General features: G+C 49.3%; 1 protein-coding gene across 4 annotated transcripts in view; it reads right to left on the reverse strand.

Moving 5' to 3' along the window:
• Positions 1-10,723, reverse strand: part of CACNA1H (calcium voltage-gated channel subunit alpha1 H) — a 256,475-nt gene extending 245,752 nt beyond the window's left edge. For 3 of the 4 annotated variants that reach the window (XM_069810454.1, XM_069810456.1, XM_069810455.1), the window contains exons 1-2: positions 10,265-10,722; positions 9,705-10,018 (exon numbers count right to left, since the gene is read on the reverse strand). In XM_069810454.1, the coding sequence (XP_069666555.1) occupies positions 9,705-10,003 (299 nt within the window). In that variant the 5' untranslated portion in view covers positions 10,004-10,018; positions 10,265-10,722. Of the gene's footprint in view, positions 1-9,704; positions 10,019-10,264 lie in introns of all 4 variants that reach the window. The other variant, XM_069810453.1, reaches the window with a different exon arrangement.
• Positions 10,724-15,042: the final 4,319 nt, after the last annotated feature.

Raw genomic sequence — 15,042 nt, forward strand, 5'->3', positions numbered from 1 at the left:
GCACAAACACACTTACAAAAGGGCCTGGTAATAAAAGGTTGGGGATACACAATGTGTCTAGGGCTAAATCCTGCTCCTGGACCCATTAGCTTTGCTGGGATTGAAGTTACCTGACCTGGAACACGTGGCTGAAGAACAAGGTCTCAGTTTCTTTTCCAAACCCAAACTGATGCTTCCCTACACTCCTCCACCGGTAGAAATCCAAAGGCAATGACAAAGATCTCGTGGATTCATTATTTCACCCCAGGACTTCAATCAGCACCTCCAAGTCTGACAGCACCCTTATGGACAAACCCAGCCAAGGAATAAACCTGCTTGCTATCATCAACCTCCACGAGACAGGTTTTCATTCCTTTGCAAACAAAGCGAAGTCCATTCTGCTAGAAACAACAGCATGGGCACACACAAATATTTATAAAAACATGCATGTATTCAGTATGTACACACAAATATTGCATTTCTGTGTTCTCTGCTTTCCCATCAGCTGCGCCCAAAACCTAAGCCCAAAGAATTTCTATTTGCGGTACCAAACCCCACGGTTTGCTTTGTCTGCCGGCGAGTTCTTCATCCTTTCCTCTCTCTGTCATCCCCAATGAAGGGGGTGTCAGTTCAAGCTTTCTCTCCTTAACCACATCAAGAAGCAGCCCGGGCTGCAGCTCCTCTGAGACAGGAACAGATCTCTATGCAAATACCTGTGTACCCATCGCAAATCTCAGAGGGTTTAATTGAACAACAGAAAAATCAAAACAAACGCGCGGGCGGAGAGGAGAGCGATGGGGATCAAAGAGCTTGGGTACACCAAGCTTCGTGAGGGTCCCGGGGGATGCTCCCCCCAAAACATCCCTGTTTGTACCGTTCATCCGACATCCCAGCTAATGTGACTCCTCAGCCTTCTGGAACATGACAGATGTCCCAAACAGCCCGTACCATAACTTGTGGTTTACTTTCTGCAGCAAGATCTACCAGAATATTAGATATTCAGGCAAATCCTCTTCTAACTTTGCACCACAAGGAGGGAGGAAAGGGGCCAGGAGCAGTCACGCAGCTTGAATTCGCCCTTTGAAGCAACTGCGATCACAAATAGATGTACACACATACAAAGTCATCTTATTTCTCCGGATGGCTTTCGGAGGCACTGCTTCTGAGCAAAATTGCAAGATACTAGTAGCATTGTGAAAGCACACAATTTCCATCTGTCAATTGAAATGGGCAAAATTAGATCTCGAAGCTGTGCATTTAATCCATTGCCAAACTAGTCTGCCTGGTACAGTGCTCAGAACAGATTTTTATTAAGGGAAAGAAAGAGGAAAATTGTCTTTTACAGCTGCATCTTGTCAAAGCTTCCCTCCTCCGCCCCCAGCCCGGCCAGCAAGCTCCAGAGTGACCGCTCTGATATTTCCCTGCGGCAGGAGGCTGGGAACAGTCCTGGAAGCCCTGTACAGAGCTCATCAGCCTCTAATTCACTTCCAATTTGTCTCTGTGCAGGCTGATGACTCCTAATTGCTGGTTCAGAAATACAGTGCATACCCTGATGATTTTAAGTTGGTCCAAGTTATCTTAGAATTAACTATTAGGGGAGATCACGTAATAACTCTCCTCCTATCCCAGGCAGCTAAATATTCAGTTAAAAGTGTATCTTACTTAAAATCACAAGGCTGCTTCAACGGCTGGATTAACGGATTGGACACAAATGCCAGATGCTACCTTAAGAATTAAGGGCAAAATCTGAGCTCAGTTCTCTTAAAACATCTGTGTAAACAGAGGTAACATATTTCTTGCATGAGTTTTAACACTAGTGGCAAAGGTTGCTGCTGCACAGGTTGGATGCCCGACCAGGTTGGATTCCCGACCAGGCTGGATTCCCAGCGTGATGTGTGATAAAAGTAAAAAAACACACCTGTGTATCTCTGGGTGTGTGGTCCACGGAGCCAAGGCTGTACCCCTGGGCCTCCTCCCGATTTACACCAGCCTAAGTAAATGGCAGACCACAAGCTACGTGCATAATACAGTGGAAAACTAATCGGAGCGCTGTAAGTAGGCAGCTCAATGCTTCTTGTCTGCAGAAGCAATTTAAAAACAAAACAAAAATCAACAATACACAAACACACAGAGAAAAACATGATTCAGAGTTCATTCACTGTAAACTAATGTGATCCCGACTGCTCTAATGGAGTTACTCCAAACATGTCATTTAGACAGAGCATGGCAGATAAAGCTGAGGTTTTGCTTCCAAGTAAGCAGGAGCCAGCCCGAGCCCCAAAACGCCGAGTAACAGAAGCCAAGGAAAAGCTGAGCTTAAACACAATTAGACTAAATCTAAAACAACTTTTGCATTTTAAAAAAACTCACTAAAATACAGTAAAGCATCTTAGAGACAGCTGTACGATAATTCAGAAAATATCCATCTCCAACTTGGGGTTACACTGCACAAAATCCATCTGTAACATAAGGAAGAAGAGATTAGCTATAGGCTCTGATCTTCTGCTCCCATTAATAAGTGCAGTTCAACTCCTGTGATACATTGTTTTACGTTTCCAAGGGATTTGCCATCTAGACATTCTGGAAGAAAATACATATGGACTCAATACATAAACCAAACTTGTAAACAAACTGCAAATTGAAACTGCATTTATTGGTTCCCACCAGATTTGAGAGGTGAGAAATCTGAAGGCAATTGGAAAAACTTTACAAAGTGGAGTCTGGGATGCATCTTGTAAATGCCTTGAAAAGTAGCAAATTAATTGCTCTGAAGGGTTATAAATTACAGTCTGAAAATAAAAAGTAAATTGTAGCTATTTTGCAGAGATTACAAGTAATCTTTAGTAAAAACTGACACAACAAGTTAGTGTCTCTCAGTTTCTCACTGGAGGGGAATACCCAGTACAGAACAATTAAAAAAAATTAGTAGAAAAGGAAAAGCACACACAAAGACATCCTAAAATAATTTTAATTACTATCTTCAGTGAAACTGTATATGTAGTAAATTAGGATGTGTGGATGCCAAGAGTGTTAACTTTTGAATCCATTGGCTTTTGTAGCAATAAAAGCGCTAAGTTAAGGGGTGAGGAAGATATAGGCAGGCAAATTTTTTCTAAGCGCATTTGTGAATTAAACTTGGTCAGAGATACCTGCTGCAGTCCTGACTTGGGACAATACTGAGATAAATCCCTAAAACTCGGATGAGCTGCACACTCAGCTCGGAACCCCAACACAAATGCAGCAGGGCCAGAGATGAACGGGGCATCACGGGCTCCAACCACGGCCAGTGGCGATAAGGGAAAGGCAGCAAGCCTGACCAGAACGGGGGCTGAGAAGGGGTTAAACATGATTCTATTTACTGAATATTATATTTCATTAAAGTCAAAGATCTAATTTTATTTTCATTACTTATACTTTTGATTTACTTTGTACACTTTGCTCAGGTGGACTTTTTTTTTTTTTGTTATGAGTCAAATTCATCGGACAATTTCACATTTTCTTTCTTGGGCACCCAGCATCATATCTTTTTTTTTATGGTTTCCCTACACTCACACTTCTGCATGCATACAGGTATTACCATCCATCAGTCCTTGCTGCAAAAAGCTACGGCAAAACCTCATCCGCTTTGAAAGTATTTTCGTAAATTAGCTTTCTAACCCTGTTGCAAAAGTCATTTCAAAAACAGGAGCCAAGCACCAACTAATGCCTGCTTGAGTTTGCAGAGAGCTTAACACCTTGCTCTGAGCAACCAGCCACCCCCCTGCCCACGCCGCTGCGTACGCTGACATTTTTCCTAAATATCACAGCAGCTTTGCCATAGGACAGGGATTTCCAACACTGATCCATACTCCCGAGTTTGGCTAGAAGACAGGAATAAAAGGCATTTCACAGAGGTATGAGCTATGAGCAGTGCTTAAGGAATTCAGGGTGCAATACAGAGGTCAGAGACGAGGGGTTTTGGCAGTGCCAGGGATGCAGGGACCACGACAAGCTAACAAAGATAGTTTCTGTTGGTATTAAAGACAAAACTCAGGACTAAACTGTTGATTAGATGTATTGAGCCAACACAGAACGCTGAAATGAAAGGAGCTAAAACACATGTGGACAACATATTTTTAGACAAGTTACAATTTACAAGACTTTTCTTCCGTATGTTTCCTAATTGCTTGTCATTCAGCGGGAGATGCTGCTGGGTGCACAGCACCTGCGCCTCTCACCAGATTCAGTGGGCGTCATGGATGCTCAGCAGCTCCCAGGATGAGGCCAGAAATACATTTATTCGTTAACGGGTTTTTCCACAGCACGCTAAATATTTTAACTGCAATATTTATATTCGGAGATGACAAATTATGATTCGGTCAAACCCTCCCCGTTGCACTTGTCAGGATACAGCCTGAATAAGAACAGATTAAAAGCAAAGGCTTTCCAATAAAGCTCCTCAAATCTGATACATGCTTATTATGGAGCAATCAAATAAAGTTTGTTAAACCGATGGGAGCCCAGACCCGGTCACTTATACCCACACCTCTGTGCGCTTCAGTATAACCCCCCAAATCACAAATGGCAATGCTCCCACAGACGTGGGAGCCAGAACACATCAATTGTGCAATAAGGAATGAAGAGAACCGCAAGCCTCGTGTCAGAGAAAAATTTGTAACACTGCCGAGCAGAGAGTTTAGCCCAGTATGAGGAACGGGGAGACAGAGCAAAGACCAGAGCACTAGAAACAGAGCAGATCCAGCATTTTGCATTAAATGCATTTTTTCACCATCCAAGCGTACTTACAGACACCTATACTGAGGAATGCTTGGAAATAACACACAGAATGTTATTGTGGACCTTAGGTCTGCCCTGAAGTGCTTGTAAGGGCAACTAGCAAGTGCTGCAAGGAGGAGAACTTCATCAAAAAACAAAACAAAACGAAAACCCAACAGATTTGATGCATGCAGAGACTCTACCCAGACGGGAGAACAGAGCCAAGTCCCACAGAAATCAGCTGGCACCAACAAGCTCTGTAGCCACTTGAGAAAATAAATCAGGGGAGGGTTTTTTCTGACTAAGGCACACAGAATTCAACCTATAATGAATCACTGCATGTTTTTATGAATCACGAAATAACCGGCAAAGTTGCTCGTGCCTTATCAAAGCCGTGCTGCAAAGCTGACGCTCGGCGCCGTGATGGAAAGCAGGTTTAATCTCTGCTGCATGTTACGTCCCAGGTCACAGCCCGTTTCTCCAGCCAGTCATACAGTAAAACCCCTCGCAGCAATGCAACGTACTGGCGACGGACACAAAGTCAGCATTCCTCCCAACCGCTCCACCTCGGCTGCCAATTGCCACCCCAGCCCATCGCCGCGTTACACGGGCACGAACGAGCAAGGGCCAGGAGCTGCATCCAAACGTCCCCCCCGCCAAGGTGCAGGGACGTCTACGGATTGACAAAAAAGTGACTCAACACTTCGTCGATCGAAACGTTAGCAACAGCAAAAAAAAAAAAATATTAAAGAAAACACCCTTCTGGATACAGGCATAGCTCTGTGTTTCTGCAGAGCCGTCAGTTAGCAGCGGCGCTTGGGAAGAGCCAGGAAAGGACCTCGCAGGATCGCAAAAACCCCAGTCCTGCTCTATTCCACCCAACGTGCACACCGAGTACACAAAGTCCCACCCACAGCCCTCTATAAATAAACCCACGTAGGAGATCCAGGACTGAAGAAAGAAGTACGTTTGCTTCCAATTATATATCTTTTTTAAAAAAGGCAATTTAAAAGTAAATCAGTAATAAAAGAGGGAAAATACAATACAACTTGACAGCGAAAATGCAATTTCAACCATTGCCCGTATTCGAGCTATTTGCTCTGTCGTGTACAAGTGACTTTCTGGTTGAAGTTGGGTTTGGAGGTAATCCTGAAGATTGGAAGGAGACTCCTGTGCTGGAGCCGTCACTTCAGAAAGCTGAAGAATGGCACTGCACAGCAAAGAGCTCGACAAAAGTCAGCCGTGAAAATCAGACCCAGAGCCAGTGCAAACACTTTCTGCTCCTTTAATTAAACTTTAATGGACACAACTCTTTGATTATTGCTCCCACACCTGAAAACCAGCTCCTTGCAGCTCTTTTGCTTTCTGTCGCTTGAGAATTCAGAAGTTTGTAGGTTTTCTTAATACAAAACCATGCAAACAGGGGGGTGGGGCGGGATTTTTTCCAGGTTCTTCTTAACATTCCCAAACGCAGCACAGCTATTAAAAACACCAATGTGCATCTACTACATCTGCCTGCCCACTCCCCCGTTTTCTCTCCGCTGTGCAGCCCTTTGGGCGGATGCGTGCCTCCGGCTAGGCAGGCTCCCGGCCCCGTAAGCTGATCCCCATCCCACCTGTCCCCCCGAGAACCAGGCAACAGCTTTTTTTAGCTATTTCTAAGCCTGGCAGTAACCCCTTCTGCTTAAGCTGCAGAGGCAAACCATGCTTTTGACCCAGCCGCGGAGGATTTCCACCTGCTCCAGACCACAGGTCTGGGCTATCTCTGCTACCGACAAATATTCAGAGCGGCCGGGCGGTTTTTGTGGTTCAGGCGATCTGGATTGACAGGGGTTTGCCGGCAGCCCCACGCGAGATGTACTCGACGGCACTCCCCAAACCGCGGTTGCATTTGGTTTTTTGGATGCTGATGTGCCCAGGTCCGCGGTGCAAACCCCACAGCGTGGCGGGATGCAGCTCCCTGCCTCTGCCAGGAGCATCCCCCGGGATCACCCCCAAAAGCCAACAGGGACCCACCAGGATTTGGACCCCAAATGCGCAGGATGGGACACCCTCGCTTTTTTGAGGCATGCTGGACAGACGGACGGCTCTGTTCGCAGCCTGGGGACACAGGCAGGGGTGAAGTCTTTCGGCTTGTGGGGGGGGGGGAGCGTGCACAAGTTTTAGAGCTGAAACACCACAGGGGAGATGCACTCCCACACCGAGAAACACTCAGTGAGCATGGGCAGAGGAGGGACGTGGGCATTGGCAGGCCCAGAGCGAGACCCCAAAATAAAGCCCAAAGAGAGCAAAAGGACAACTCCCCCAGCAAGAAAAAGCACTATTGAAGGAGGGCACCTGCTTTTCAGAAGGGGTTAGCGCTTCCCAGGTGAGCAAGTACCTTGGTGAAGCTCTTCAGACTCAGATTTTAGGAGACGTCACAGTCACGTCCCTTCCTTCTGTAACAGAGGGAGATTTTAATGTAAACGTAAAACTCATTATTGTGGTTGATGGATCTATGCTTCTGGGTGAGCAGAAGAGTCACCAAAACTGCACAACTGGCCAGAAACCACCTTTGTGTTGCCATCTCCTCTTTCAAGTTTCTCTTCCCCCGGGACAGGCACCCGGGGAATCTCAGTCCTGACAGCACTGATCCACCCACACTCCTCCTCAAGCCGTCTCCCCATCTAGCTGCTTTCCAAGTGTCCCAGCTCCGTGGCAGTGGCACTCGTCCCCGAGCTGCCCGACCTCTGGGTACTCGGGGTCCGACACGCACCCGGCACCGACTGGGCACAGCACCAGCTCCTGAGCAAGACACACATCTCCTCGCTTCGAGGTTGCTCAACGCAGCTTCGTTAAGCAGCTTCAGAAATCACAACCACCGGCAACGCGAGCACTCTCGCCAAGAAACTTAAGAGTCGACACCGAGGGATTATTCTCACTGCGATGCGTGGGACTGCTGGCGACCGGGAGAAGGGGAAAAAATCCCAGCAAGGAGCTCATCCTTATTGCTGCGATATGTCGTGAGCTTTGCTCTGCTACAGTCAAAACATATCGGCTCTGACAGCAATAATACTACAACACAGGGCTTATGTAGTTTTATTAAATTTCTGCTTCACTATTAACCAACCGTCACAATTTCCGTCTAATATTATGTTAGACAGGTAAGTTCTGTAAAGGAACTTGCTCTCCTGTGAATTCTTAGGAGACACGCTGAAAGGCAAAATAAAAGCACAGCCTCACGAGCACACCTGAACCCTCTTCTACACAAACCTCCCTTGCTCCGTGCCAACACCGCTTTGTTTTCCTCCCGCTGTGGGTTAATTTGTCAGCGGTAGCGGCTTCGGGGATGCCAAACTCAGAGCATTGCGCCCGAGAGCGAGACCCCACCAAAGCCAAAGGAGAAGGCTGCTCCCTCCTGCCTGCCCCCAAAGTTTGGAAACACGACAACCTGATTTTAAGAGATCTGTCTTGACTCACTCCAAGGTGTAACAGGAATGCAGTGCCCTCCCCAAGCCCCTCCAGGACCAGGTATATCACTTTTTTGTTACGGAACCATCATTTACAGTTAATATTGATATGGATAAAGCATCACTGTGTTTACTTGTTTACTTCTGCCTTCCACTCACAGGCGTATAGAAGCTCGGTTCCCCTCTCACAACGGTGTAAAGCGGAAATATCTCTGCAAAAGTCAATAGTTCGTGTAAACCTAGTTCAAATGAGAGGAAACCCAAGGCCATAAAAATTGTGGGGTTTCCCTCCAAGTATTTCTCCTAATAACAGACCAAGGCAGCATTCTGGGGAGGATTGTGCAATTCCTCCGAACGACAACACTCGACTTGGTGTTGTTGCTGAGGAAAACAGTGATCTCAGATGCACACGGGTTTCTTTGGTTAACTGAAGCGAGATCAATAATAACCATATTAATAAATAATGCTTTTAATAGCAGTGGCAGGATATAGGCAGCAAGCTGCAGGCAGGTATCAGGGGTAGGTAAAAGCATTAATTATCTGCACAATGTCAATGCTTCTGAGCTGACGTGCAGAGCACAGCTAAAAGCTCACTTTCTGAAGATTATCAAGACAGACTGACAACTCTCTGCTTGCTTGCACACAAGCATTTTGGGTAAAATTCAATTTTCTGGATGTCACAACTGAGAGGAACACACTGCTCTTCACTTAACATTAATAAAGCGGGTAAAGGACACAGGGGAGGGGGGATGAGATTTAGAGGCTTGACTATCCTCTTCCTTCCCTGCCTGCAAGTTGCAAAAGAACAAAAGCAAAGGGGAGTTTTCGGGACCCGAGGCGAGCGAGGCATGTGCCTTCCCCAAACCAACTCCAACCCGCTCCATTTTTCTGCGACGAGAAAGCGCACATGCACTCCCGAGCTCTCTTATATAAACAGCAAGAGGGTCAGCGCCTGTCTGAAATCCCCCACCGCGTCGAAAATAAATACGAGGCTGTCTTTCAACTTCGCTCCTTCCCACCCCACCGAGAAATAAGTGAACTCGAGGGGGTTCTCCCCTCTTGCAGGTCTTGGGGGGGCTGCGGCTCAGCATCCTCCACCGCCCTGCGATGCCAAGGACGGGCAACTCGTCCTGCCGCCCCGTCCCTCCCGCTCCCGCACCGGACGGTCGGATTGATGCTGGTGGAACCGAGGGGACCTTGGCGTGTGCGTGTCCCCAGTGGGATGAACACCGGGGGGGGGAGATGCGCTCCCTGCCCGTCCCGCTCCTGCAAAGCCCCGCATCCCCCTCCCTGAAGACAGCACAGAGCCGGGGGGGGGGGACACACACTCTGGGGGACCCCAGAGGCTTCGTGCCACCCCCGTGTGCTGGAGGGAGCCGTGAGCCCCCGGGACCCGCAGCCCCGACGGGATGCTCCGAGCACGGGGAGGGCTCCCGGGGGGTGGTGGTTGTGGTGGGGAGGGGGTGTCCCAATCGGCCGGGGGGGGGGGGGGGGGTTCGGTGTCCCTCGGGGAAAGGATATGGGTTACAGACCAGCCTGAGGCACCAGCTGCGCGGCCGGGTGGTTTGCTTGAGGCAGAAGAAGGCGGTGGGTGCCAGAGCCGGGTAAGGCACCTGCTCCTCCTCCTCGGAGGCCAGGTCGGGTGGTGGGTCGCGACAGGGAGAACCAACGGGACCGGAACCGGCATCTTCCTCCTCCTCCTCCTCCTCAGGCGGCTGCTGCTGCTGCTCGGCGGGGCGGCGGGGCGGCGCGGCGATGGGCACCCGCACCTCACCGCCGGCCGGGCGCGGCAGCGGCTCTCGGCTCTCGCCATCAGTCATGGTAGCGGCCGGGACCTGCGGGGCAAGGGCAGGGGGTCGGTGAGGGGGGGGCGGCGGGACCCCCCCCTTCTTCCCGCCGGCGGGTTCCCCCCTTGGCCCCGGCGCTCCAGTCATAACAAAGACGGGCGATGGGGGTCGAGCCTCCTCCCGGGCGCGGTCGCTCCCGCCCCCCCGGGGAAGCTGGGTCTTCCCCTCACCCCCTCTGGCTTTTTTTTCTTTTTATTTTCGAGGATGGAAAATTGACTGGGGGGGGGGTCCTACCTTAGTTTGGCGGAGCGCGGTGTCCCCAGGAGCATAGCCGTGCCTTCCAGTTCACATGGGACCAGGCAGCAATCGGGGCGCCGGGAGGCGGCGGATCTCTTCTCCCCCCACAAAAAAAAAAAAAAAAAACCCCAAAACCCAAAAAACCCACCCCACGCGAACACACACCCCCCACTACAACCAGCACCCCGTAAATCCAGCCGGGGCGGGGGGGGTGGGTGAGCTCGGCGTGCGGCGCCCGCCCGCCCGCGGGGATGGAGGATGGAGGAGGGCTGAGGAGGAGGAGGAGGAGGAGGAGGAGGAGGAGGAGGGGAAGAAGAAGAGGTGGCGGCGGGGGCGGGGGCCTCTTCCCCGAGCGGAGCGGAGCCTCTCCCGACGGTAATCCCAAGGAGCGAGCAGGCAGCTCGGCAGCCTCTTTGCAAAGCTTCGCCCGTGGTTTAACAGGAAACTTCGGATTTACCGGGGGAGGAGGGAGAGGAGAGGGGAGGAGAGAAAGCGGAGGCGGGGGGGGGGGGGGGGCTGGAAACCCGGCGGGGCAGGGCGGGGGCGGGCAGCCGGGAGGAGCCGGGGCAGCCCCGGGGGGTCGGGGCCGGGATTGGGACGGACGGACACACACACACACACACATGCGGGTGGCAACCCCCCCCTTGCCTTTGTTCAGGCTTCGTGGCGAAGGGCAAGTCGCCCAGGCCCACTCGGGGAGCCACGGTCACGAGTGGAAGGTGGGGGGGGGGAGGTGGACCGACCCCCTCCCCAGGGCGGGAGGAAAGGACTTTGCAAAGCCGGCGAGGGTGGGGGGACACCGGGTTTGTCCCCCGCTTCGTGCCGCGGCTCCATCTCCGCCGGGTTCCCCGCGGCCGTGTACCCCCAAAGGGGGAGATGCACCCCCCCCACCGGGGGGCTGCTGCGTGGGAAGGCGCAACCCCCCCCCCAGCAACCCCACTTGCCCCCCAGGGCATTAATTCATTAGTTTGACTAAATAAATGTATAAGCCCAAGTTAGAGGTCGGAGGATTTTAATAAATAAAGATCGGCTCTTAAACTGCAGTGATTTTTAGCTGAGTAGCTAATCTTCTCAAGGGCTTAGCTTGGAGGGATCGGAATAAACAGATAATAGAAAGTCGTTACAGGCACCGTCCCCTTAAACTCCGCTTAGGAAGTTTTATTCTTTTGAGTTATTTCAAACCGTGAATTATATCTGAATGTAGTACAGGTGGAGGGGAGCGGGGGGGGAGAAGAGGGATTACAAAATGTTAGCTAGATACATTCCCCTCAACTGGAATGTTTTAAAGAGTGAGTTCATTATATACCACCACATTCAATTTGCAAATGCAGTTCCCAATGCTATTCTTCATGGTTAATAACTGGGAATTGATTGAAAAGGGAGGTCGTGCAGCTTTCAAAGCAGAAAGAGCCAAGCCTAATGGGGCTAGTGAAGAGATGGTTTTACATACACACTTTCAATTGTTGTTTTATTAGATGTTTGCAGGTTGTGATTAACAGTATGTGGCAATTTTATTATTGAACAAACAATGCCTCTGACAAGCAGGACACAGCCTGCAAAGCGAACGTGAAACGTGCAAAGAAGAGATTGCACTTGGAGTTTCCAACATTTATACAAGCTAATTAGGGCAAATCATAAATTACTGTGGGAAGGGAAGATCTGCGTGTGAGTTGGTGGAGCTCTCCTTGAGCAAACTGTCTTCCACTCATAAATTATCTTGCTCAGGAAAATGACCTTTAGAGGAAGAAAAGGAGGTTTACTAAAATGGGAATTGGGAGAAGGAGAGGCCAAGCCTCGAGAGCCAGCAACGCCTCTTGACCCTCTCCCAAAGGCAGAAGCTGCCCAGGCAGTAAACTTTCCTCCATGCCTCCCCTCCAGCTCAGCGTCGGGAGAGCGGGATGCTGCTCCCGTGACTAACAAACCCATCTCCAAAGCTCTTCGCCCACCAGCAGCCACCTCCTGCCCTTCCCCAGGCAGAGGCTGGGAAGCCCAAAGCTGTCGCGGGCTGCGACATCCTTCCCATAGCCAGACAGAGCACGGGGAGCCTGACATTTTCAAGGTCTTAACCTGTTGCCCGATGGAGTATTTAAAGCCAAGAGCCCTTATTAATAAACTCCGTACAACGATGGCGGCTGAGAAGGACTTTTATCATAAAACGGAGGGTTTTGAAGAAGCCTGGCAAAGAACAGAGCCAATCCTGACCCCAGTGGGGATTTTTGGCTCATTCTGCAAAGGATCAGGATTAATTCCAAAGGTGGTCGTTATTGAAAAGAGACAACATTTTGTTGGCAAAGGTGTTTGCTTCCTCCCGTAGTTCCTGCTTAACCCACATCCAGTGGTTGGAAGAAGTAGGCCAAATCCTGCTCCGTTTACTCCAGATTTGTCTCCAGCTGACTGCACTAACAGCAGTAACACTTCTTCAGGTTTACACGAGTCAGAAGGATCTGGCCATTTCTGTCATTAATAAACCACCAGAAATTTTAAGATCAATACCAATCTGAGGATACACTGTATACCCTGAATGGGCACTTGGCTTACAAAATCACAGCTGACATAATGGGATGTGTAATGCTCTTAGCTGGCCCTAATAAATCGTCCCCCGCTGGCATGCACCCAGGTGTATTCCAGTCCGCATGCCATGTGGACAGGCTGGAGATGCACACATCTGCCCCAAAATCACACAGCCTGGAAAGGAAAGCTGGGGTCCCTGTCCTGCACTCACGAGCGAGGTGCGTGAGCGTTGGGAAGGCAGCGGTGCTGCGTCCCGACCTGGGAGACGTCACCCATCCCAGGCCAAGGCAGCAGCCGGTGCTCACTGAGGTGAGATCTCAGCAGGGCAAACTCATGGGGCTCCTAAAGTTACCGGAGCCACAACGTTTTCAACAGCTGAGAAACCAGATCTGCTCCGACCATGACAGCCAGCACGTGGACTGAGGACACCTAACCTCACCTTCTGCCTCATCTTCCCCGTTTGATGTGATTTAGCAGGTAGCAGCCATTTGCAAACTGTCACAGAAAGACAAGATAGGACTTTACAAGAAAATCCCTGATCGTCTCAGGTATTTTCCATAAAGCACCCAATTGTATTTAATATTCCTCCTCCGAACTTGCCTACAACCTCTCAAAGGCTGTAAACCTTCCAGCGACCCTGCTGAAGGAAGGAGCAGCATCTCCAGCCCTGCAGCCTGCCCAGCTCTGGGGAGGACGGCAGGACGCTGCTCCCGGCTGCTACACCTTGAGTCAGGAGCAACCCGAAGGAGACACACTGCCAAGGTGACACCCACCAGGATTAAAAATCAATTTCTCAAGGTCACGGGCATGGCGAGAGCGGGACCAGGCATCCCTGCACGACTCACACCCTGCTCGCTAGCGAGGCTCGAAGGGGAGCCTTTGCCAACATTTATAAAATGTGCTGGGTGTGCCATCGTAGTGTACTGTCAGATGAAACCCAGACAGTAAATCAAGCGGCGTAGCACAGCTTAATGCCCTAGTCTGTGATTGTACGTGATGCACAGCCTCTTCCCATAGAGTTGCAAGGATCAGCTGGGGAAAGAAAAAAAAAAAAATCCGATTTGACTTTCGGGGTTTGATGCTACAGTGTTTCCCAGGCTAAGATGAGATCAGTAGGTTAGCCCCATAGTTTAAAGCTTCTTTGTGTTTTTATGCCTATTAAGCTGACCTCTTATATATGAAGTCTGACAGAGGTGCTGAATACTTTATGTAATAATTTTTTTTACTGGATCTAATTCTAGCTGACTCAAATCTGGGTTTTTTCTGATTGCAGAAAAACCTTCAAACAAGGAACAATCTAGCTAATAGTGCTTGCATAAATCATCCTCAAAATAATGAGTATCTGTGGAGTGAATTCATTTAGCTAAATAGATGGAGGACCACTTTAAAGTTATTTAGAAAGATTAACAAAAGAGAAGGGAAATGAAAAACAGATAATAAATTGACGAGAGAAGGGAAAAATTGTATTAGAAACAATGAATTTATAATAAATTCAAAATGTTAAGAAGAAATTTCCAAAAAAGGAGATTGGCACCATGGCAGTTTGGCTGTGCTGGTGCTAAAATGTATTTTTAATTAAAATACACGGATGTTAAAATGCATTTTAAAATAGATAGATAAATAGGTCCCCAGCCAAAATTATATTTTTACTTTTATGACTTTCAAATTCACCCATAATTTGTCACTTCCTCAGTACAAGAAAACAGTTATCTGCTCTGGGGCTAGGTCTTCCATTGCACTCAACACACCTTCATCAACTCTCACTACAGAATACCAAACTGCCTGTGCCCCCTGGGCAGATCGCAGCGCTTCCTCCCTTCCCACCTGGAATCTGCACCTTTTTTCTGACAAAACCCCCAGTATTTTGCTCCTGCATCCTTTCTCCTTCTCCTCTTGTTTTTCCTTCCTCCCAGCCCAATCCTTTCCCTTCCTTCTCCACTGATTTTGCCATGTGCAGTCCTCCATCCGATTCCTTAATCTAATATCCCCCCTCTGCTCCTTGGCCCTTTACTTAGGGGTGACTTTGCAAGGTGCCTGCTATCCCGGGAACAGCCCCACAGGGAGCCCCTGCAAACATATTGGATTGTCCTGATGCATTTTTGGTATCTCAAAGGCCCTCCAACAGTTCTCTATCTGCGTTCCGGTGGCAGCAGCAGGCATGGATTTTTCTTTCCTTGCCCTCAGCAATTTAGTGAGTATTCCCTTGCCATAAAATCTCATACTAGGTCTTAGTGCCGTTATGGAAGGATGTTTAGGTTCTCTGT

Source organism: Haliaeetus albicilla, chromosome 22 (assembly GCF_947461875.1).
Source record: "Haliaeetus albicilla chromosome 22, bHalAlb1.1, whole genome shotgun sequence".
NCBI classification, from domain to species: Eukaryota; Metazoa; Chordata; class Aves; order Accipitriformes; family Accipitridae; genus Haliaeetus; species Haliaeetus albicilla.